This window comes from Canis lupus, chromosome 16, assembly GCF_003254725.2.
Source record: "Canis lupus dingo isolate Sandy chromosome 16, ASM325472v2, whole genome shotgun sequence".
Classification (NCBI taxonomy): domain Eukaryota; kingdom Metazoa; phylum Chordata; class Mammalia; order Carnivora; family Canidae; genus Canis; species Canis lupus.
In genome coordinates this window covers 21,910,937-21,932,412 of record NC_064258.1, presented here as the reverse complement: position 1 = coordinate 21,932,412, position 21,476 = coordinate 21,910,937, and the positions used below count along the sequence as shown (strand labels likewise).

The 21,476-nt window shown below is 56.2% G+C and overlaps 1 protein-coding gene across 4 annotated transcripts in view; it reads left to right on the top strand.

Annotated features, from left to right (window-relative positions):
* VIPR2 (vasoactive intestinal peptide receptor 2) overlaps positions 1-20,068 on the top strand; it is a 59,558-nt gene extending 39,490 nt beyond the window's left edge. For 3 of the 4 annotated variants that reach the window (XM_025448452.3, XM_025448256.3, XM_025448411.3), the window contains 9 exons: positions 4,622-4,719; positions 8,817-8,958; positions 12,392-12,542; positions 13,271-13,331; positions 14,600-14,669; positions 15,210-15,301; positions 18,338-18,467; positions 18,540-18,581; positions 19,270-20,068. In XM_025448452.3, the coding sequence (XP_025304237.1) occupies positions 4,622-4,719; positions 8,817-8,958; positions 12,392-12,542; positions 13,271-13,331; positions 14,600-14,669; positions 15,210-15,301; positions 18,338-18,467; positions 18,540-18,581; positions 19,270-19,443 (960 nt within the window). In that variant the 3' untranslated portion in view covers positions 19,444-20,068. The remainder of the gene's footprint in view (positions 1-4,621; positions 4,720-8,816; positions 8,959-12,391; positions 12,543-13,270; positions 13,332-14,599; positions 14,670-15,209; positions 15,302-18,337; positions 18,468-18,539; positions 18,582-19,269) is intronic. The other variant, XM_049095090.1, reaches the window with a different exon arrangement.
* The last annotated feature ends 1,408 nt before the right edge of the window (positions 20,069-21,476 follow it).

The following is a 21,476-nucleotide window of genomic DNA, read 5'->3' as shown; positions in this document are numbered from 1 at the left end:
CATTACTGCTTTTCTAGCTCTAATTTTATTCTTTAGAAGTGTATGCAAGAAAAATATTGGATAGTCATTACTTTCATTGCTCTTTTTTTTTAAATTTTTATTTATTTATGATAGTCACAGAGAGAGAGAGAGAGAGACGGGCAGAGACACAGGCAGAGGGAGAAGCAGGCTCCATGCAGGGAGCCCGACATGGGATTCGATCCCGGGTCTCCAGGATCGCGCCCTGGGCCAAAGGCAGGCGCCAAACCGCTGCGCCACCCAGGGATCCCTCATTGCTCTTTTCAATTTATAATCATACATATCGGGATCCCTGGGTGGCGCAGCAGTTCGGCGCCTGCCTTTGGCCCAGGGCGCGATCCTGGAGATCCGGGATCGAATCCCACGTCGGGCTCCCGGTGCATGGAGCCTGCTTCTCCCTCTGCCTATGTCTCTGCCTCTCTCTGTGTGTGTGTGTGTGTGTGACTATCATAAATAAATAAAAATTTTAAAAAAAATCATACATATCATGTCCCACGAGGGACAGGATTTTATATCCGTCTGATTATGCGTGTCTGTTCTACTTACCTGTGCTCTTTTCTCTGCCAATTGCCATCATTCATTCATTCATCCCACAAATATCTGATCCCTGTGATGTGGTGGGCAATACAACTGTGCTTTTGCTATTTTTTATATACGGTGAATTCAGTTTACCAGCTCCCAGGACTGTGTTCATCTGTCTCATCTGGATTTGGAGTGAAAGGGCAAAGCTTTCCCTCTGTCCTCTTGGGAACAATCTTTCTAACATTCATGGTTTCCTCCTTATCGGCTGAACTCCCTTTGTGGCTCCCAAGGGGGAGCCCAGTCCTTGGGTCCAGGTGGGTGTGAGTAGGGGTCTGGAGATCACTCTGAGAGCAGCTGGAGATCATGCACAGTGGAGTGCAGCCCTCGGGGCCAGGGATCCCGGGGACACGCAGAACCGAGCATTTCCTTTGAAGGCCCCAAATGGGGATGGGCCCTCTGGAAGGGGTGTGAGGCTGGAGACCTCAGGGGGGCAGGCAGTCTGGGGCAGGGGCCCCTGGGTAGACCCTCTGCAGTACTCAGAGCCACGAGCTGGCTTTAGCCACTTGGAATGAAAATAGATTTACATTTGCCTCAGGGAAAAACACAGCTCCACAGGGCTCACCTCCTAAACAGAAATTCTTATTTTTCAGTTCTGTCCACATAGGTGATGATGTGTGGGAGATGAGATGTGCACAGAAAATCCCCAGAAGGTGTCCCTCTTCCTTCCTCCTGCACAGACCCCAGATTGTTTTCTTGCAATTTGCCTCCTTCTCTTAAAAGCTGGCTGTGAGAAAGTTTCCCCTCTGCTCCATCCTGTATGGAACTATGTGGCTGTGGTTGGTCCTGGCGTTCCCAGTTGCCGTCGTGCGGACGTCATGCATTCTGTCCTGGTGATGTTTTCCCAGGGCTGCCTCTCACTGAAGGTCCAGCTCTCGCTGGACTCTGCTCTGCTTTGCAACGGCCTTAATGGAGGCAATTTGCAAGGAACCAAATTAAGCTTTCTTAAATGACTGAAAACGTGAGATACATAAAATCTAAACCAGCTTTAAGCAAAGTAATATAAATCGAAATGTGGATATTCTTCTCTCTCTCTCTCTCTCTCTCTCTCTCTCTCATTTTTTTTTTAAGTGAATGTAGAAAAAATGTCTTAATTCCTACTGATCTCAATTTCCAGCTTGTGCATTTTCTCCTGGGACAGTCTGGGGGTGAAAACATTGAGTTCCCTCCCGTGGGTGCAGGTCCCCAGCTCCCAAGGCACTGTGCTCAGTGTTGTCAGTAAATGTGTGGAGCAGAATAAATTAAACTGACCAGTAATACCAAATGTGTTCAGCAAGAAATAAAAATCTATAAGAAATTGAAGGTAAAAAAATCCCCAGTACTCAAAAATACTAAATATGGTGTAACAGTGTTGCTTTAACACCCACGGCTGGGATTCTAAGAAAGTAAAGAATCTCGATAAAAGAGCTGAGAACCAGGTTCCAGGCAGCAGGGGCAGCCAGATCATGGCTGGATCGTCGTGAAGAGATGGGGTGAGCAGCCTGCCGGCATGGGTGGCAGCAAGGGCTGGACGTGAGGGCTGCACCAGAAGCCTGACTCTGGAGGGGACAGGGGATGTCCTCTCATCCACCCTCGCTTTCCCAGAGGAAAATCTACAAATGTGTCACCTCATGCGTTCCCTCCTGCAAGTGGGGTTTTGCACTTATGTCTCTGCGTGGCGCGGCATCCCTGAGTCCACAGGGAGCATCCTGAGCTGGAAGCAGCAGGGAAGCTGGCAGGAGCGAGCACAGGTGTCCCAGGAAGGAAGCGTCCTTGCCAAGACCTTACAGACTCCTGTAGCTCAACTCCAAGGACAGGCTTGTATCCAAATGCACAAACCACACAAAGGAAAAGCCACTCTGAGTGAAAGTCAGCAGATGACAGGTCACATCCTCAAAACTTCAGATAACGGAGGCAGGTGTAGGATGCAAATAAGTGCATTTGAAATATTAAAAAAAAAAGTAGAAATTAAAAATGTAAACCCGAAACAAGATGCTCTAACCAAAACTTATCTGGGAAAAAATAGACCTAAAAATGAAAGTCAGGGAGATTCATTACACAGGGAAGTCTGACGTGGGTAATGGCAGGTTACGGGGTTCTCAGTGGGGAGAGTGGGCATTGAACACGCAGCGCCGATGCCGCAGGGCCTGACAGTGGGAGACCTGCACGGCTCTGGCGGGCAGGCGGTCACTCTGACAGCAGTCCTGAGAGGAGAGGACGCAGGGGTCACAGCCCGAGGGAGGCTCCGGTCCCCAGTTTGGAGAGCCTGACTGTCCCACTTAACTAGAGGAACCCAGGGCCAGACCATGTGGTGAGGCCACTAATGCCGGAGACTGGGGACCATGGGCTGGGCTCACACAGAGCAGGAGGGAAGGCAGAGAAGAGGACCGTCCACTCAGAAACCCAATGGAAACAGACATTCCAGAAAGACCGACAGGATCCACAGTCATAGGCCCTCATTAAACCTGTCCAGGGAACGTGCCGCCGGCAGAAAAAATTAAACCAGAAAAAGAACTGTGACTGGAGAAAGGCTGAAGGTGGACACAAATAAACACACGAGGGAGCACAAGCGGGACTGATGGACGCGGTGGTACAATCAGGCAGAGGGACGAGACACTCAGTGAGGCCAGAGCTTGACAACAAATAACGTGGCTGCGCAGTGATACGAGTCATGAGCGTCCACGCGCAGGAACCCTGGAACCACTCGGCTCCCCATCAGGTGCCCTGTGAGGGTGTCTGGGGGCTCCTGGGGTGGCTCGGCTGTCCTTGGCTGGTGACTGCTGGAGGCATTCCATAGATGCTGTGGTTATTACACGTATGGGATCTATTCCATGTATGCACGTATTAGGTGTTGTGAGATACGTGCACGTTACATATAGATTGTTTGCTATCCTTTTGATAGTTTTGAAATACTGCATTTTCCAGTTATTTAACATGAGCTCTGATCACAAGACGAAATGCAGAAACACCGCTCAGGATGCTCCTAGGAGGGTCCTATTTGTAATCCCTCACTCGGAGCAGAGCACAGAAAATGGACAGACTCAAAATCAGAGTTTTCAAGGACATTTTCAGAATGCCAGATGCCAACTCCTCTCCTCTTGAGCTAAAAAGAATGACAGCTCAGGTGCGGCCTCTTTAACGTCTAAAATGGGGATCCTGGTGTGCCTCGCGGGGCTCACAAGGAAAACCTTCTAAAATCAGATTAGTACATGAGCTTGCCTGTTGGAGCTTCTTGCTCACCTTGATGCCGGAACTACTTGAGAGGCTAGCCAATTAACTTCATTTTCTCATTAAATATTAACTCATTTTTTCCCCACATTTTGTAGTTTGCTTCTGAAATATGTCATCACCACAGTAAGCCTGCAATACTGAGGATAATAGGTGAAGGAGCCCTCTCCTCGAAAGGGCATGACCTTGATGGAAAAGAACAACTCTGGGGTGGACGGTGGGTATGGATCCGCCCAGAGGGACCCGCTGACCCGCTGCGGCTGCTGCACCCCACAAGGCCACAGGAGCAAGGGCTCATCAGGCCGCTCCTCCTACCACAGCCTGGACCCACATTTGCTCAGTGACCTGGAGTGGGGGGTCAGCCTGGTGCCTCCCCGTGGGCACCACCCACTCTCTAGGGTTTGCACTAAGCTGGTGTGAACAGGCTGAGAGGAATGCGGCGTGTGCAGCATGTCTCCTGGGTGGCTGCTCCTCTCAGGCCCTAGGAGGCTGGGACACACTCGCTTGCACTACCAGTGGTCTTGTTTCCTGGGGCTCCATCATGGGAAGCCCCCCGAGGCACCCCGGTTTCCACAGCAGGATCCTGATCTGACAGCAGACTTGGGGATCCCATGGGTCATCCCTCTCCCTGCTGTAGACAAAGTCATTCACAACGAATTCTAAGGAGAAAGGTGGGCATTTAATGAGACGAGGGTGCAGGACAGAGGTGGGCCGACGCCCGCTGTGTGCCTGGGTGAGGGAGGCACTTGGGCGGGCTGGGAGCTGGGTGTGATAACGGCGGGCGCCGAAGCTCACGGCTGTTTTGTTTCCTTTCTAGATCACCTTCTACATCCTGGTGAAGGCCATTTACACTCTGGGCTACAGTGCCTCCCTGGTCTCCCTTACAACGGGAAGCGTAATTCTTTGCGTCTTCAGGTAAGTGTCAGGAATGAGTGATTCTGGTGTCTGAGACCGGATACTGCCTTTGAGCCTCATGGGCCAGTCAACCTCCATCTCCGTGTGAGGCCAGCAGACCTCCCTTGGGGCAGCCAGTGTGAAATATGATGCTGATATTCATATTTTTATTTAAAGACTCTGCATTTCTTATATAAAGAGATAATACCAGGCAGCCCAGGTGGCTCAGCGGTTTAGTGCCGCCCTCCACCCAGGGCATGATCCTGGAGTCGAGTCCCACGTCGGGCTCCCTGCATGGAGCCTGCTTCTCCCTCTGCCTGTGTCTCTGCCTCTGTCTCCCTTTCTCTGTGTATCTCATGAATAAATAAATAAAATATTTTAAAAGTAAATAAATAAATAGATAGATAGATAGATAGATAGATAGATAGATAGATAGATAGATAAAGAGATAATACCGACTTTGGGTAAGCCTTCAACTTGACCGTTATTTACTAAACCCTTAAGCCCTTATGCAAATCCCTTGTACATACAGAGGCTCTTCCCTTCAGAAAGCCTACGTTCTGGGCCTCAGCTCGAATGGTGTTGAGAGACACTATAAAGTGTTGAAGACTCCGAAGGCAGGAGTCAGACGGCGGGGGTTCCTGTACCCGAGTCATGGTGGGATCTGGACAGTCACTTCCCTTCGTGGTCCGCACAGTGTGGCTGTAAGGATGTTCCATGGTATGTCACATGCCCTCTGGATTTTGCCAGTTTTCCTCCTGATCTGAGGTTCAAGTTCCCACCCACCTGACCGGAGGGCCATGTTTTTGGTGACTGATGACATGCACCGTGCACAGCTGGTTGGGCAGAGGCAGAGGGAGAGGCTCCAGTTTCAGAAAAAAGCTTCTGTCTGGGAAGAGCCAGTCAGTACAATAAGGACTAAATCTCCAGCACTCAGTAAATTGGATGTTGTTCCTCTTACTTTAACAGGGATTAGGTCTCCATGGATCTTATTTCTCTTGACACAAATATATTTCAAATGGTGGCCAGTAATCAGGTAAAATCAACGATGTAACAAAAGGAAATGTTTTAGAAACTAACAGATAACCTGTCAGGAGATCCATACTGGGACATAAGCAAGTAAAGACTGAAGGGGCTGAAAACCCACCAAGTGTTTCCAGGCAGCTCTGCTCCATCAGGAGGGAAACCTCAGGAAGAGAGGGGCAGTCCCCATAACGCAGAACTGCTCTTTGAGGGACATGGGGATGTGGGGACAGTCCATCAGGTTCTAGGTCTCAAAAGAACAGAAACTCTAGTGCAACAGTGATACCTATTCTAGTATCTTCTGTATTTTTCTATGTATTTTTAAATCTTCAAACTGTTGAGGATAAAAAAATTTAGGGAGGTAAGCTGGAACATGGTATCTTTTTTTTTTTTTAAGATTTTATTTATTCATGAGAGACACACACAGAGAGAGGCAGAGACATAGGCAGAGGGAGAAGTAGGCTCTCTTCAGGGAACCTGATGTGAGACTCGATCCCAGGACCCCGGGGTCATGACTTGAGCAAAGGGCAGATGCTCACCTGCTGAGCCACCCAGGGGCCCCAAGACACAGGGTATCTTTAACTAGAAAACATTCAACTTATTATTACAGTTCTCCCATACGAACCATCCATATTCTTGGCATCGGCAGTTTTTTTCCCAGAATTGGATGCACAGAGTATTTAATGAGCAAGACCAATGGCATTTTGGAACCATGGCCAATATGGGTTTTGGTTTGTAAGAGCAGCTCGAGTGATTTCATGAGTACCAACCGATCTTCCATACATGGACATCGTTCGTCACCTACCGGTGGCACTTGGCTACGAAATGACACGTCTGCTTGGGTGTCATTCTGCTCTGTTCCATGTGTAATGGTCACTGGAAAAAAGTGAAAAAAGTGCACAGGGCTGGTGTGCAGGCCTTGGGTCTGCCCGCATCATGGCCACGGAGGCACCTGCCTTCCCGCCTCCATGTGTCAGCTGTGCTGCTGTGTCCAAGACCAAGCCCCATCCGTGATCCGGGGTACTCCACCCAGGAAGCAATCCTTTCCAGTCACTGGACACTTAATGCCCATAAGGCCCCGTGGCTAAGAGAGCAGTTGGTGACCACGTTCTTACTTCACACAGACGCAGAGCAGCTTGTCCCTTAGGCCAGGTCCAGACCCCAGCATGGACGTGAGTAACAACCACATGGCCTAGTTTTGTGTGGGACGCGCGGAGCTCAGGTGCACGTACTCCCCCCCCAACCGCCCCCCAGCCTGTGGGAGCTGGGTTCTAGTCTAGCCTCCACGGAGGAGCACGTTCTGCAGGGTTCCTCTGAACAGCCACCCATCATCCGGCGTACTTGGAAGGGAGGCTTCATGATGAGCAACGAGTGATGTGGGCACGGCTGGGAAACAGTAAACACTCCTGCTGTGATGGCTTGTTCCCTGAAAGGAGTCGTGCCCAGGTCCGGGGGACGGTGACAGACCCCAACCCCGCTCGGAGCAAGACATGGGCAGGAGACTGAGGACAAAGCTGGGAGGAGAGAAGAGGTGGCTGGAGGCGTGGGTGGGTGCAGCCACCCCCCCCCCACCCCGCGAACAGCAGTGGGAATGCCAGCATGGGGCCAGAGCCGCCTGCGCCTGGGGCATGGGGGGGGCTGTCGCGCAGCTCTCATGGTTCCTCGTTATTCCCATTTCCCCCTTTCATGTGGTCACTCCTGCATTCTGTTCTGCTCATAGGTGTCAGCCCAAAATTGTGGCACGTCCTTGTATTGTAGGCTTAACCTCCGATGGCCCCTTTACCCCCTCCCGGTCCCTGTCATGCTCCCGATGTTGCTGTTTTGTATTTTAGTCCTACACCTCTTTTAAGGCCACCAGGAGTGATAGCTGTCATTTACGGCAGAGCGTACCTGGAGGTGCCATGTGCTGACGTTCCCGAGCCTTCCCCATCCCCGGGTCTCCGTCGGGGCCCTCCTGCTGCCTGAAGACCCCCTGCAGGATCTCCCCCAGCCCAGGCCTGCTGGCAGTGAAGTCTTGTGGTTTTCAGTCGCCTGAAATCCTCTTAATTTCTCCTCATTTGAGGATGTTTTGAAAAATATGGAAGTCTCTGTTGGCAGTTTCATGTTTCATCGCACTAAAAATGAAGGGCATTTTTCTCTTTGGGAGTCAGCGGCCCGTGTCACCACCGTTTCATTGAAGGACAGGGGCTTTTTTCCCCCCACAAGCTTGGAAGCTAGAATCCGTTTGGTTTTCAGCAGTGATGCTATTGGGCACTTAGCGTGGTTTCCTTTCCGTTTGTCCTTCTTGGGGGGTTGGTGCTCCTTCAGTCTCTGATTAGAGTCTATTTGCTTCTAGACATTTTCAGCTCAGTCTCTAAGGACCCGATTGTCCCTCTTGCATCTCTGCTCTCGCATGCTGTGCTCGCCGCTAAGCATCACTCCATCCCCATGTATTTCCTGCTCTTTTCTATACATTCCATGAGTCGGCTTCTCTACCCTCATCTATGCTCAGCCTACCCATGTATTTTCTGTTTTGTGATACCCTTTTTTACCGGATCTAATGTCAGAGGTGGCCACTTCGATGGCTAATTTTAGGGTTCTTTTTGAGTTTTCAACTTTCCATTCGATTTTTGTAGTCAATTCCATTCTTCAGTAAAATTCTCTGCCTCTTCACCAATTTTTTGAATATATTAATCTGAATAAGAGTCCGTGTCTTAAAATGTCAATATCTGAATCTCTTTCTATTCCCTGGGTTTTTATTTTTATTGCATTTGATCATTTACTCCTGTTCCTGGCAAACCTGGTACTTTATTATTGAAATCACAAATAATTTAACTGTAGAGGCTTTGGGCAATGTCTGAAATCCCGGTCCCAGACTCCCACCCAAGGACGTAGGAACACGGTGGTGGGGGGTGGTCACCTGCAAACTAGTCACTGTGCAAACCGCAAACCCCTATGTGTGGTGGGGATAGTAGGTTCCCTAAACACAGGAGAAGGGCTGGAGCCAATTACTACAGTGTTCACAAAACCTGAGTCTACTTATCCCTCCCCCCTCCCCCCGCACCCCACCCCGCATTCCCATCCCCACCCCTCATCCCTTCCTCTCTCCACCACAGGAAGCTGCATTGCACCCGGAACTATATCCACCTGAACCTGTTCCTCTCCTTCATCCTCCGAGCCATCTCAGTGTTGGTCAAGGACGACGTTCTGTACTCCAGCTCGGGCACACTGCACTGCCCTGACCAGCCATCCTCCTGGGTAAGGCTGTCCCTGTGAGCAGGTCTTCTCTCTGAGGGCAGAGTGGCATGTGTGACCTGCAGCCCCACGACCCCCGTCCTTACTGCCCTGGCCCTCAGTCTGTGTGCCCACCTCACACCCTGGCCAGTGCACAGGGTTAAAGGCAAGGAGCCAGGCCGGAGAAGCAAAGCAGAGGGGTCAGAGGCTGGGACTCAGGTGAGATGGGGGTGGGGACACCGGTGCCTCCAGGGACTGGAGGTCGTGGGCCGTGAGCATTGAGTCCCAGGGAGGGCCAGCACAACCTGAGGGCATTGCCCTGAGTGATCAGTGCCTGGTCTGGGCTAAAACATCCTGACATTGATGGAGATGCACAATGCCGTTGTTTTCACCCCAGATCTCCCAGCTTATGAGCAATAGATGCTTCCAGAGATGGCTGGGTGTGAATCACCTGTGCCATGAGTGAGCCCCTGCAGCCCAGCTCTATGATGGGAGGAAAACCCAGCTGATTATTTCTGTAGATGTTTGTCACTCTGGCTGTGTCTTTAGCATTCATGGACCTCCAATGCTTAGTCCACATAGGACAGCACTTGTCACGCCTGTCCAATAGGCAGGTCACTCAATTGAGTCCTCCTGAGCCTCAGCAAACAGCTGCAGTGTCCTCAGGACCTTGGGCAAGCGTTTGGGCTCCAGATCAGACCGCAACCTTTGAGGTGCTCCTCTTTCCATAAGGAGCTAGGACGCTGGTCAGTAGGTTCAAGGGCCTGCTTCTCAAGACATTTGGAGGAGCCAAGAACTCGACAGAGGCTGTCCCCTTTTGAGAGAAGGCTTCTTGCCACCTCTCACCGACCCCCACTTCCCACCTATCGGGAAGTGAGCTCTGGGCTCAGTGTGTCTCCTCCTGGTGATCCAGGGACCAGGACACAGGCAGTGACCTGCTGGGACCAGCACACATGGCATGCAGGGTCACTGGGGGTTCTCAGAACCTGCCTGCAAGCTTCCCAAGGCACCCCTGAGAGCCTGAGTTCGGGAAATACACAGTGGCCACTGTGAGCTCTGCAGTCGGAGCTGAAGGGTCTAAACAGCCAAGCTCTGACCTGGCTACAGCCAGCTGCGCCAGGGGCTGGGGGGACGAGAGGCAGAGACTGAGGCTGGAGGCTGAGCATCTGCATATCCTGGAGGGTCCTGGGCGCACTGCCCTGTGGTGTCAGTCAGAGCGGCAGATGGTTGGGAAGAGGCAGAGTGAGAGAAAGCCCATTGGCACGTGTGCACATGTAATCACTGGGGTCCACATGTGCATGTGTGCAGACATGTGCCCACACAGCCACAGGATGTATGCATGCACAGAGGCCCTCGTGGACATGTGGGAGCATAGCCCGCCTGGCTTCAATCGTCCGTGTCTGGATCCAGGCCCGGGAGGACTGCTGGCCTGGGGCTTGCATGGTGTGGTGGGGGCCCCATGCTCTCCAGGGCTCAGCTGTGGACTCAGGTCACACGTGAGGCCGTGCCCAAGTCTGTGTGGAGAAGGCGCGGGTGCCAGGCCTGCACGTGCACAAGGGCCCCTTAGCCCCGCAGACACCAAGTGTGTTCCAGGGACCAGGGGAACCCCTGATGCTGAGGGCCTGGGCGTCTTACCGGTTCCCACGGAGGATAGCCCAGAGGTGGGGGCAGAGCCCCTCCTGTTCCTTTCAGAGAGCGGGTCCCGGAGCCACAGTCTCGTGCCAGGTCATAAAGCAGACGGGGCAGCAGACCTCCAGCTCCCTGGCTCTGCCAGCCGTCTACACACTGGCATCCTTGTCCTCTGCACTGCTTCTTTCTGACTCCTGGAAAAGCATGTTCTGGTCCAGAAAAATGAGAGGCCAGGCGGCTGCCTGGAGGCCACTGTCAGCAGGGCACCAGCCAAAGCAGGGCTGGTGACCTGACTGCAGCTGCATCGGGTGGGAAGTTCCAAGACCGTGGGGGTAGCGGCCCTGGGGACAGTTCCGCAGGCTGTGGCCCCGATGGGGAGGTTGGCAGAGGGCCCACCCTGGCCCAGACATCCTGTGCTCACATCCCAGAGGCTGTGAGTGGCTGTGGACATGCACACGGTTGGTGTTTCCATGGCTGTACCAGGAAGATGCAGTCACCGTAACCAGGCGTTCTGTGTGCCATGCATCCTCACTCAGCCAGGGTGCAAGCCCCGAGCCAGCTGTTGTGTCGGGATGAAGGGTGGCAGTCGTCTGGCGCGTGGACATGACACAGCTTACTGACCGTTCTGGCAGCACTGGGCCCCACCAGCATCCTGCACATGGACCCTCTGCCTGCTCTTGTTTCTGTTGGGTGGAGCTCACACATGATGACATTGGATCGAAGGGCGTGTATATGTTAGAACCGCAGTGAACCTTGCTGTGTGGTTTTCAGAGGGGTCAGGGCAGTCGACACCACGCCGGCCTCAGAGGCATGGACCACAGCCCCTCAGAGTGTCCCCATCAGGTGGCACAGAGCCCTCCCTCCCCAACAATGAGCAGCCAACGGGTCACAGCCACACTGCGGGCCGTTCCCATAATTGAGTGGTGCCCAGGCCCTGACGCTCGCTGGAGTGGCTCCTGCTCCACCGCTGGCCCGCGGGCACCTGGCACTTGGCCTCAGTCACAGTGACGGTGCAGCACCCGAAGGATGAGCTTAGCCTTGCCCACCTGGGAAGCAGGAACCTGGCACCTGGTGGGGCGGCGGCAGTGGGGGGGGGGTGGCAAGCGGGTGGTGGGCTCGGGCTGCTGTGAGTCCCCTTAAGCACGAGCACAGCCCCAGGACACAGTCAGCTGTGTGTCATCAAACCACAACAGAGAAGTGTGCCCACCTAGTATGTGGCTAGAGATAGGCACGCGTGTCTGTGTTTACACGCCTGTACGGACATACCCACGAGTAAACGTGAAAACGCGCCCCCGGGTACCAAGGTGCCTCTATCCACTCGCACGTGGGTCTCCTTCAAGGGAGGGCGGCAAAGCTGTGGGGGAGGAGAAGCGAGGATCTTTTCAACACGTGGACACAACTTACGGGTTAGAAGCCTCAATTTCACTTTTGTTCCAGAGGCTGACGTACCTGGTACGTCTGAAGAAGGTCTGAGAAGGTTAGATATGTGTGTGTCATGTGCCAGGTGGGCTCTCCTGTGGGGACTCTCCTGGGACGCCTGGCCACTCATGGGCTGCCAGCTGCTCCCGTCCTACACTGATCTTTGTCTCCTGGGGGACGGGGCAGGACCCACGAGGGACATGGGGATGAACAGGGCAGAGCGCCCGGTGGTGGGCTTCCTGCCACATCCCGCCGCATCCTGCCGAGGGCGGCTGGTGCGTCTGCCCGGGCACTGCCATGTCAGTGTCCCCGGGGCGGGGAGCTGTCATGCTTCCTCAGCTCCACGCTCAGTGTGCAGGCACGCGTGGCGGTTCTACCCGAGCGGCCGTGTGTGCTCTGTGACCTGCAGGTGGGCTGCAAGCTGAGCCTGGTGTTTTTCCAGTACTGCATCGTGGCGAACTTCCACTGGCTGCTGGTGGAGGGGCTGCACCTGCGCACCCTCCTCGTGGCCATCTTCTCCCCCGGCCGTCGCCTTGTGGCCTACCTCCTGATCGGATGGGGTAAGAACCGGTCCACAGCTGTGCCCGCCGCCCCATCCACCACCCCACCGCCCCTCACCCCGTAAGTGCCAACCCCTCAGCTCACAGACGCCCTGGGCCACCCCTGCACGATGCCCTCCGGGTCACGAGAGGAGGTGCTTTCCCAGGACCCGAGCTTCCTGTGGGAGATGCCCCCCTACTGTAAGAGCAGGAGTCTGTGCCCCACACCTCCAGTCCTGGGGCCACCCTGTGTTGAGAAGGCTAAGGGGCAGGAGGGGGGGCAGGCGGGGAGGGCAGGAGGGGCAGGAGAGGACGGCCCAGGGGCAGGAGAGGCAGGAGGGGAGGGCAGGGGGTTAGGGGCGAGGGGCAGAAGGGGAGGGCAGGCGGCCTTCCATGGAGAGGTCCTAGTACCTGCCCCTTGGCAGAACCCTGAAGGGCAGGGTGGGGGTGTAAGCAGAGGGTCCCCATCTGCGGTGCAGGACACCCCACCGTCCTTGCCCTGCCCCCACACTCCAGGAACAACGCATACAGTGTGCGGAGATGTGTGCAGTGCAGGCCTGTGAGGTCCCAGCTTTCCACACAGTTTATCCTCACTGCCGTGTGAGGCTTGAGCATAAAGTCCCGCATGTTTATGAGGCGTGTCTGCCTAACCCTCCATCAGACAGCCCACCCTGCTGCCCGGGGGAGGGGGTGCAGCTGCGTCCTGCGAGCAAGCACGGAGCTGGGGGTGACCCGCTGTCTCCCTGCAGGCATCCCCACCGTGTGCATTGGCGCGTGGACAGCCGCCAGGATTGCCCTGGAAGACACAGGGTGAGTGCCTGTGAGGTGAGGGCGAGCACCCAGCCCTGCAGCTGGTGTCAGCGAGTGAACGGGAGAGAAGCCTGCTCCATGCCCACAAGGAGGATGTGCACTGGCAGCTGCCACCAAGCACATGGTTACAGGGTGGCACGTGGACATCACTCCCACAAGAAGACCCCAGCCTCACGACAGTTGGGGGCGGGAATATTGGGAGAGGATCCACACGCGCAGGACAGAAACAGCACCACGTCCTGCAGCAGAGCTGGGATGGGGCTAAAGAGAGGGGCACAGCATCCCCAGTGGGGAGCTGGTCCCTGGAGGGAGCCAAGCAGGATGCACGTGCCCCGCGGGGAGAGGCGACAGGGGCAATGCGAGAGAGCACAGCCGCTGAAGCAGTTCTCACCTGGCACAGACCGGGTTGTTTTCTGTCTGCCGTGAGCTGGGCCCCCGCCCCTCGGGCACCATTTTCCCACCACGAATGCCCTGCCCCGTTAGGGCTCTCGCCCACCCCTGGCGACACCCTGGATGCGGTGACTTATGTAACTGAGGGCGACACAGGGTGTTTCTGTGCACTGTGACCCTGTGGCACCCCTCTGGCCTCAGCCCGCAAGCCCACTCGCCGTAGTACCTGCCAGGTTGGCCAAGGGCCAGCTGGCCTGACCCAACTCCCTGCCACCCTGCGGCTTCCAAGCACACCGCATCCTGCTGCCACAAGAGTAGCCCATGCTGGGGTTGGAGCGGGGAGGTGGAGTGAATGATGCCGACAGTGCGGCCCGGATGCTGGACCCCGGACGCCGTCGCTGGGCCTGCCTCGTGTCGTCCAAAGGCATTTTAAACCTTAAAGATACAGACACAAACTATCCTGGGGTGAAAAAAGAGTCATTTTCAGGAGATAAACTCCCATTTTTTGAAGGTGGCCAGAGTGAGCACGAGCCACTCCTTGCAAGGTGCGGGGCTGCTGGGGCGGCCTTGCTCTTCCCCCACTTCCTGGAGCTCTGCTCAAGCTCACTTGTCCCACACTAGGTCCTGTCCCTGTCGGGAAGGATGAAGTGAAGCAGGGTCCCCGGCTGGGGAGGGATGGCATCTGGGTGTGTGAGTGCGCATGGGCCTCCGGGTGGCGTCTATTGACACACCCAGGGGTTGCGTGTGCACTGTGAGGAGCCAGCTGCGTTCAGAGGCTCCGCATCCAGATGAGGCCACAGGCAGTGCACATCCTCGCTGCCCCCGGCTGATGGACAGATCTGGGTGACGACGGGACATTCCTTCTCTCTTTCCCATAGCTGCTGGGACACCAACGATCACAGTGTTCCCTGGTGGGTCATACGAGCACCGATTCTGACATCCATCATAGTGAGTAATCCCAGATCGAGGCACAGCCCTCCACAGGGTTGCGCGCTTGGGGACAGAGGGAGCCTGCCTCCCTGCACTCAGTAGGGTTCCCTGTTGTGCCGTCTTTGTCTTCCCAGAGAAGAACCACAGGCAGTGGCCCGCCCCTTTCATCCTTCATTCTCACCTCTGGGAGGAAGGCCTGGGAGCGAGAGGGAGGGGACAGAGGTGCGCTCCCTCCCGCAGACACCTGCAGGGGGCTTGCAGGCCCCAGATACAAAGTTACATTGAGTCATGTTATCACTCGTCCATCTCTCATCTGAAACTTCACTGACACCTGTGTCTGCACCTGAGGTCATGGGACACGTGCCGTGGTCAGGAGACCCCACCAGCTCCCACCCTGGGGCAGACCCAAGTGGGCAGGGCCCCGAGCTCCTGTTGCAGGGGTGCCTGGACCCTGTCCAAGGCGAGGAGACACAACTCAGGGATGCTGAGTTCCAGACCCCCCGCCGCACCTGCCCCTGCAGGGGAGGTCGCACAAAAACACGCCGTCTGTTCGTGCAGGTCAATTTTGTCCTCTTCGTTAGTATCATACGGATCTTACTACAGAAGTTGACATCTCCAGATGTCAGCGGCAACGACCAGTCACAGTACAAGTGAGTATGTGTGCGGATCGGGGAGCTGCCCTCACTGGCCCCCGCGGCCTAGAAGTCCAGAGTAAGGGTGGATGAGGGTCTGCACACCCAGCAGACACCCAAACGCAGGACTGCTTTCACGGGAATGCGGCTGTATCTCCCTGTGGGGAATCCTTCCAGCCAAACCCCCTGCATTTCAGCGGCAGATCCTCTAGTGAGCTTAGTGACTGAAGCATTTGGCTCACTTCCCTGCTTTGTAATCTGACCTTTTCTCCTTGGCCACACATTATTTGTATTTTATACATTATTCTTTCTCCCCCATCGGACCACATGGCATCTAACGCCGGGCTTCGTACTTGATAATAATGGGCAGGTTTGGGCTGAACGAGTACATGAGGATAGTTATCATCATACCTGCCCGGTGGGAAAGAGAACATGCCCACCATCATCCAGCTACTTTATGGGCCCTGAAGACCCTGTAAAAGAACTTAAAGATTCTGTGAATCTTGGCTGAGAATTTAGAAAGAGACAGCGAAGCTCACAACTTTGTTATAAAGTAGAACCAGCTTAGCGTGGCTAAGCCAATTGGAGCCGCAGGTTCAGACAGACCAGGTGTGGAATCCGGGCTGCCTGGAGCTGGGTAACTTGGGCGGGTGACCTGACTGTGCCGTGGTGGCCGCACTCAGGGGTGTCCTTCCCCTACCTCCTGGGACAGCCAGGGTGGACTTGGCGCCATCTGTGCACAGGACTGGTGCTGGGTTCACGCAGCAGCAGGAGGCCTGGGGTGCGACCTGACCACTCCACGCCTCACTGTCCTCATCCGTAATAACCAGCTCTAAGGTTAGGAGGAGACGTTTGGCACCAGCAGCTGTCGGTGTGGGGCCCAGACCCTCCTGCCGGTGCCCCTGGGAGCATAAAGCCCATGGCGTCCTTCCTCTGCCCGGTCTGTTCCTGGGGTGCATGGAGGTCAGCCCTGCAGGAAGGAAGGCGTGTGGGTCTACCATGGACAGAGTGGTGTTGCCCCATCTGAGCAGCGCTCCTGCTGGCACCCGGACCCACTCATGCCTGCGGCCCAGGGGCAGCTGCTCAGGGGCTTGTCGAACTCAAGTTTTGATGTTTGGCTGGTGTCGCTTAGCTTCTGTGCAGCCCTTTTCCTTGGGAGTGTTCGTTATGTAGATCTTCTACATACATGCTTTTTTTATTTTATTTTATTTTATTTTATTTTATTTTATTTTATTTTATTTTATTATTTTATTTTATTTTATTATTTTATTTTATTTTATTTATTTTATTTTATTTTATTTTATTTTTTTATTTTATTTTATGATAGTCCCACAGAGAGAGAGAGAGAGAGGCAGAGACACAGGCAGAGGGAGAAGCAGGCTCCATGCACCAGGAGCCCGATGTGGGATTCGATCCCAGGTCTCCAGGATCGCGCCCTGGGCCAAAGGCAGGCACTAAACCGCTGCGCCACCCAGGGATCCCCTACATGCTTTTATTTTAGAAACAAGATTAAGTAGGGAAGATAGGGTCTGTTCTTTTTCCAGGATGACAAAAATCCAGGCATGCCTGCGACGCTGCCTCTGGTGGCACCTTGGTGTCTTTTCTGTACCTGTAACAGTAACAACCCCAAGCAGGAACCCTTCTCTGGAGGCAAGCAGGGTAGCCACCTCCAGGCGTATGTAGGAAGTCAGGCCAAGACCCCTGTCTCACCCTGAGCCAAAGGGCTCAGCTCCCTGCACAGTCCACCCCCTGCCCATAGCCTAATGCTGAGCCCAGACGTGAAATGCAGCCACCTCATCAGGGTGAGCATTCAGCTCTGTTAGGGGGCAGCTCGTGCTCTGCTGCAGAACGGCCAAGCCTCCAGGCTTTGTGCAGATGGCCTGAGGCAGACTTCCCAGTTTTTGTGAGCGCCACAGGATGTGCTGTTTAGGTGGGGCAGAAATCAGGAGAAATGGACACATTTCTAGAACTTACATCCCAGGCTCTGAGTGCTAGGTTTGGGGCAGGTACCTCAAAAATATGTAAAGAAACTCATGACTATCAACTAACCAGAGAAGGTGGGGAGAGGAGGGCATGTAGCCCCCTCACTTGGTCCCTCAAGATGAGGCCACTGGGTCACTGGAGGCAACTGGATGCTCATTTGGGGGCTCAGCGTGCACCCACATTACCGAGTGGCCTGAACTGGCCTGGGGCCGACATCCTCATTCTTGACAACCCCCCAGGGGCCCCAGTGCTCCCGACGCAGAGCATGTTGCAGCGGTGGGGTCACCCAGGAGGATATTAGGCCCACCCAGCCACTCCTGCCGTACTGGCCTGATAACGGGACTGTAGACACAGGCTGCCCAGGGGAGTCTTGCAGGCTCCCTGGATGATGCGTCTAACGCGCAGCAGTGAGAGTCCCTGGCTCAGAGCATTGGTTCCCAAAGTGGGGTTCCCAGACAGCGGCTGCAGCGTCATGGGAAACCCCACGGAGTCTGTGCACAAGGATGGGCGGCACAGGGGTCATCTACGGTGACCTCCAGGGGTCCTGCTCCAGCAGAGGCTGGAGACCCCTAAGGAGCGCTGGCTTAGAGAAGGGAGACTGTCCACTGGTGGGGTGGGGAGGGGCCACGGCTCGGCGAGTGCCGCTGCAGGAGGGCATGGGCTCTGCGGTTCACCTTCAAGCCTCTGAGGCCGCAAGCAGATCTGCGTTGTGACCGGGGTGGATAGTGACTCCAGGTGACCCAGCTCCACAGAACCCACAGCCCGTGTTCGAGGGCTGCACCTCTGCTGCTCTGCTCCTTTGACCTGAAAGTGAAACGTGCCTCTGTCCCTGACAGTTAAAACCCAGGATGCTCCACTCGGGGCAGTAAGACCCCCAAGACTTTCAACCACAGGTGGCTGTTGGTTGGCCTCGTCGGGATGTCTTGCAAGGGGGTGGCTGCGTAGGTGGCACATTCTGCGCATAGTTGGGGTGGGTTACTCAAACTTGTGAGAAACAGGCTCAGCCCGGGGTGGCGCTGGGCCAGCGTGCAGCCCCAACCCTATAGGCTTACCACTTTCCCTTTGCGGCAGGAGGCTAACCAAGTCCACGCTGTTGCTTATCCCACTGTTCGGAGTTCACTACATGGTATTTGCTGTGTTTCCTATCGGCATCTCCTCCAAATACCAGATCCTGTTTGAATTGTGCATCGGATCTTTTCAGGTACGTATGGACAGGGCTGTCCTTCTTGCCCCAGTGGGTGCGCGGCCCTGACCCCCGCCCCCTGTCTTGCAGGGCCTGGTGGTGGCCATCCTGTACTGCTTTCTCAACAGCGAAGTAAGTGCTCAGTCAGGGCTTGGGGACCCTTGGCCTATGGGGGATGCCCTCACGTGCCCCCATCCACCCACTGGGGGCTCGGGTCTCCTGCTGGGGCAGCCCCATGCCGTCCCTCCCAGCACCATCCACACGGAGCAGCGTGGGTGGCCCTCCCACAGGCCGGCCCCTGCAAGCTCCCCAGCTGGGTGGCTGAGAGGGACCCACCGCCCTGGCTGGTCACTGTCTTGCCCCTTGACCCCGGACACCAGGCCACACAGACCCGAGGGGAGGGTGGACGAACGGATGGGACCCTTCTCCCCAGGCTCCCCGGGCTCCCTTCCACAGCTCATCAGGTCGCATGTGCAGGGGCCCCTCAGCCTTGTGACGCCTGCTTTTGTGCAGCTGTGCATGTGCGCTCACTGGGTCCAGGCCCTTCCTGAGCCTGCCCCCCTCACCACTTCCAGTGGGCGACCTAGAACCGATTCCCCACCTGACCCAGAGAGACCCCCAGTCCTGCTGCTGAGTTACCTCTCCTCCTGGAGCAAGCTGAGCAGCACCCTCTGTGCCCACAGATTCTCCAGAGGAGAGGAGACGGCCAGAGGCCCGTCAGCGCCCACCCAGCATGGGTGCTTCTCTCGGGGGGAGCTTGCGCTCCCAAGCTCCCATGTTCACCTGACCCCGCTTCCTTGTGGCCTTGCCCTCACCCCAGGTGCAGAGTGAGCTGAAAAGGAAGTGGCGAGGCATGTGCCCCAGCCGGCCCTGCGGCCAGGACTCCCGGCTGCACAGCTCTTCCATCTCCAGGAACGGCTCGGAAAGTGCCCTGCAGCACCCCCGGGGCTCCCGTGCCCTGTCCTTCCTGCACACAGAGACCTCGGTCATCTAGCATGCCACCGCCTCACAGACGGACTCCCCGGGGGCATGTTAGCCGTGACGTGCTAGCGCTGGTCTCTGTGTGTGCCTCGATGGAACTGGGGTCACACTGTGGCTGGCTGGCTTTGCCCAGGTTGATGGGCCCATTCCCACAGAGAACAGGGGGCTTGAGAGGAGCAACATGGGCCCAGAACCTGGATCCTGCCACCATGGAAGGAAACGGGGTTTCTAATCCTGCTGCCAGTGCTGAGCTGGGGCTGGGCCTTCTGTCTGTGTGACCCCAGTGCTGGCCCTCACCCCCAGCCCCTGGGCAGGTGACTGGGGCAGCCCTGTCACCTGCAGGACACAACACTGAACAAGACCCGCCCCTGTGGGTGTCCCCACGTGTCCCCTGGCCCCAGGGCGCCCTCCCCCTGCTTACTCCCAGGACAGACAAGGAGGGTGTCTGGCTGGCCAGCAGGGTATATGTCATAAGGGCCCCTCCCCCAAGAGGGGTGACCCAGGGACAGGTTCTAGGGCCAGGTCATCGGGGTGACTGAGACACCAGGCAGTTTCTGGGGGGAGCAGAAACCTAGTCTCCTTGTGATGAAAATCATCTTAAAGTCATTTCTGTTTAAATGGAGAATCATCTTAACAAACTGCAAGTGTGTTGGGCACTTCTGTCCCACTTTGGCAGCATCCTCGATCCCGGCTCCCCTGAAGCCAGCAGACCTGGGGAGTGGGTCTGGGGAGGCCGAGCAGCCCCAAGGGAGCAGGGAGTGGCGAGGATGGTGAGCCCACCAATGGCCCGGGCCCGGCCCTGCAATGTGTGACAGTCGGGCCTTCTGCCCAGACACCATCCAGCCCCTCCACCCTGTGCATGGTGCTGGTGCTCCCAAGCCCAAGGCCTCCAGAGGCTGGCTGCCGAGGGGGTGGCCGGGACACCAGCACAAGGGGGCGGGCAGGGACCGCGTGGAAGCCACCAGCTCAGGCCCTGCAGCCTTCCGCAGGAAGGGTGGGACAGATGGAGTCCTGGCCGCAGGGCCGGCTGGGGCACATGCCTCGCCACTTCCTCTTCAGCTCTGTGGGACGGACGCTGGGACACATGGGGCCAGTGGAGCCGCAGGGTGTGTTCCAGGGCCCCCACATCATGATCCGTGGGGCACCTGCAGCACCAGGCCCAGGATCACAGGGACCCAGCCTGTGCCGCGCCCCACCCCCCCATTGAGCAACCAGCCAGCTGAGGTCAGTCTGGCCTGGGACAGGAGCACGTGGCCAGTGAGAGTCCATGTGTGTGCCCTTGGCCAGGTAATGTGCACAGAGGGTCCTCGGGCCACCGTGTCCTCATATCAGGAAAGCTGCTTGCCCATCTGTCGGCCTGCAAATCTCCATGCCCTAAGGCTCCAGCTGTGGATACACTGACTCATGTTGGCTGAAGGCCATCACCTGTCACCTGCAGAGGAGCGAGCACCCTGCACACTTAAGGCCCGTTGGGGGGGGGCACAGGGGACAGCATGTGGTTCCTTCCAGGCCCCAGAAAGCAGCCACCTCCCTGCAGGGCACCCCGGCCGTCCAAGGTGGGTGCCCTGCACACGGCCAACCACGGCCACGGGACCGGAGAGCCTGCTTCCTGGTGCATGTGTGCATGTGTGTGCACGTGTGCAGTCCACCCTGCACCTGTGTGCCCTGGGCGGGTAAAACCCATTCCCAGGGCCCTGGGCACTCCCCTGAACACTCCCCGTGGGACAGATGCAGCAGGCTGACCCAGTCAGGTTCTCAGGAGGCCCGGGCCCGTGAGAGGGGTGCAGAGGGAGGGGAGGGAAGGGGCGACAGCCTCCGGGTGCTGGCGGTGGGTCAGAAGGCAAGGGAAGGCCCGGGCAGGGGAGGTGCCTGAAGACACAGCCCCCGCGTCTCCGGGAACAGTGTGCCTCCCCACTCTTGGCAGGAGAGGCAGTTGCTACATGGCTCGCTTTCAGGTTTTCAGATCCCAGGAATCCTCAGGGGCGTTGTGGAAGCTCCGTGCTACAGGCCAGCGGTGCTATAGGCCAGCGTGGCCGTGAGCGATCT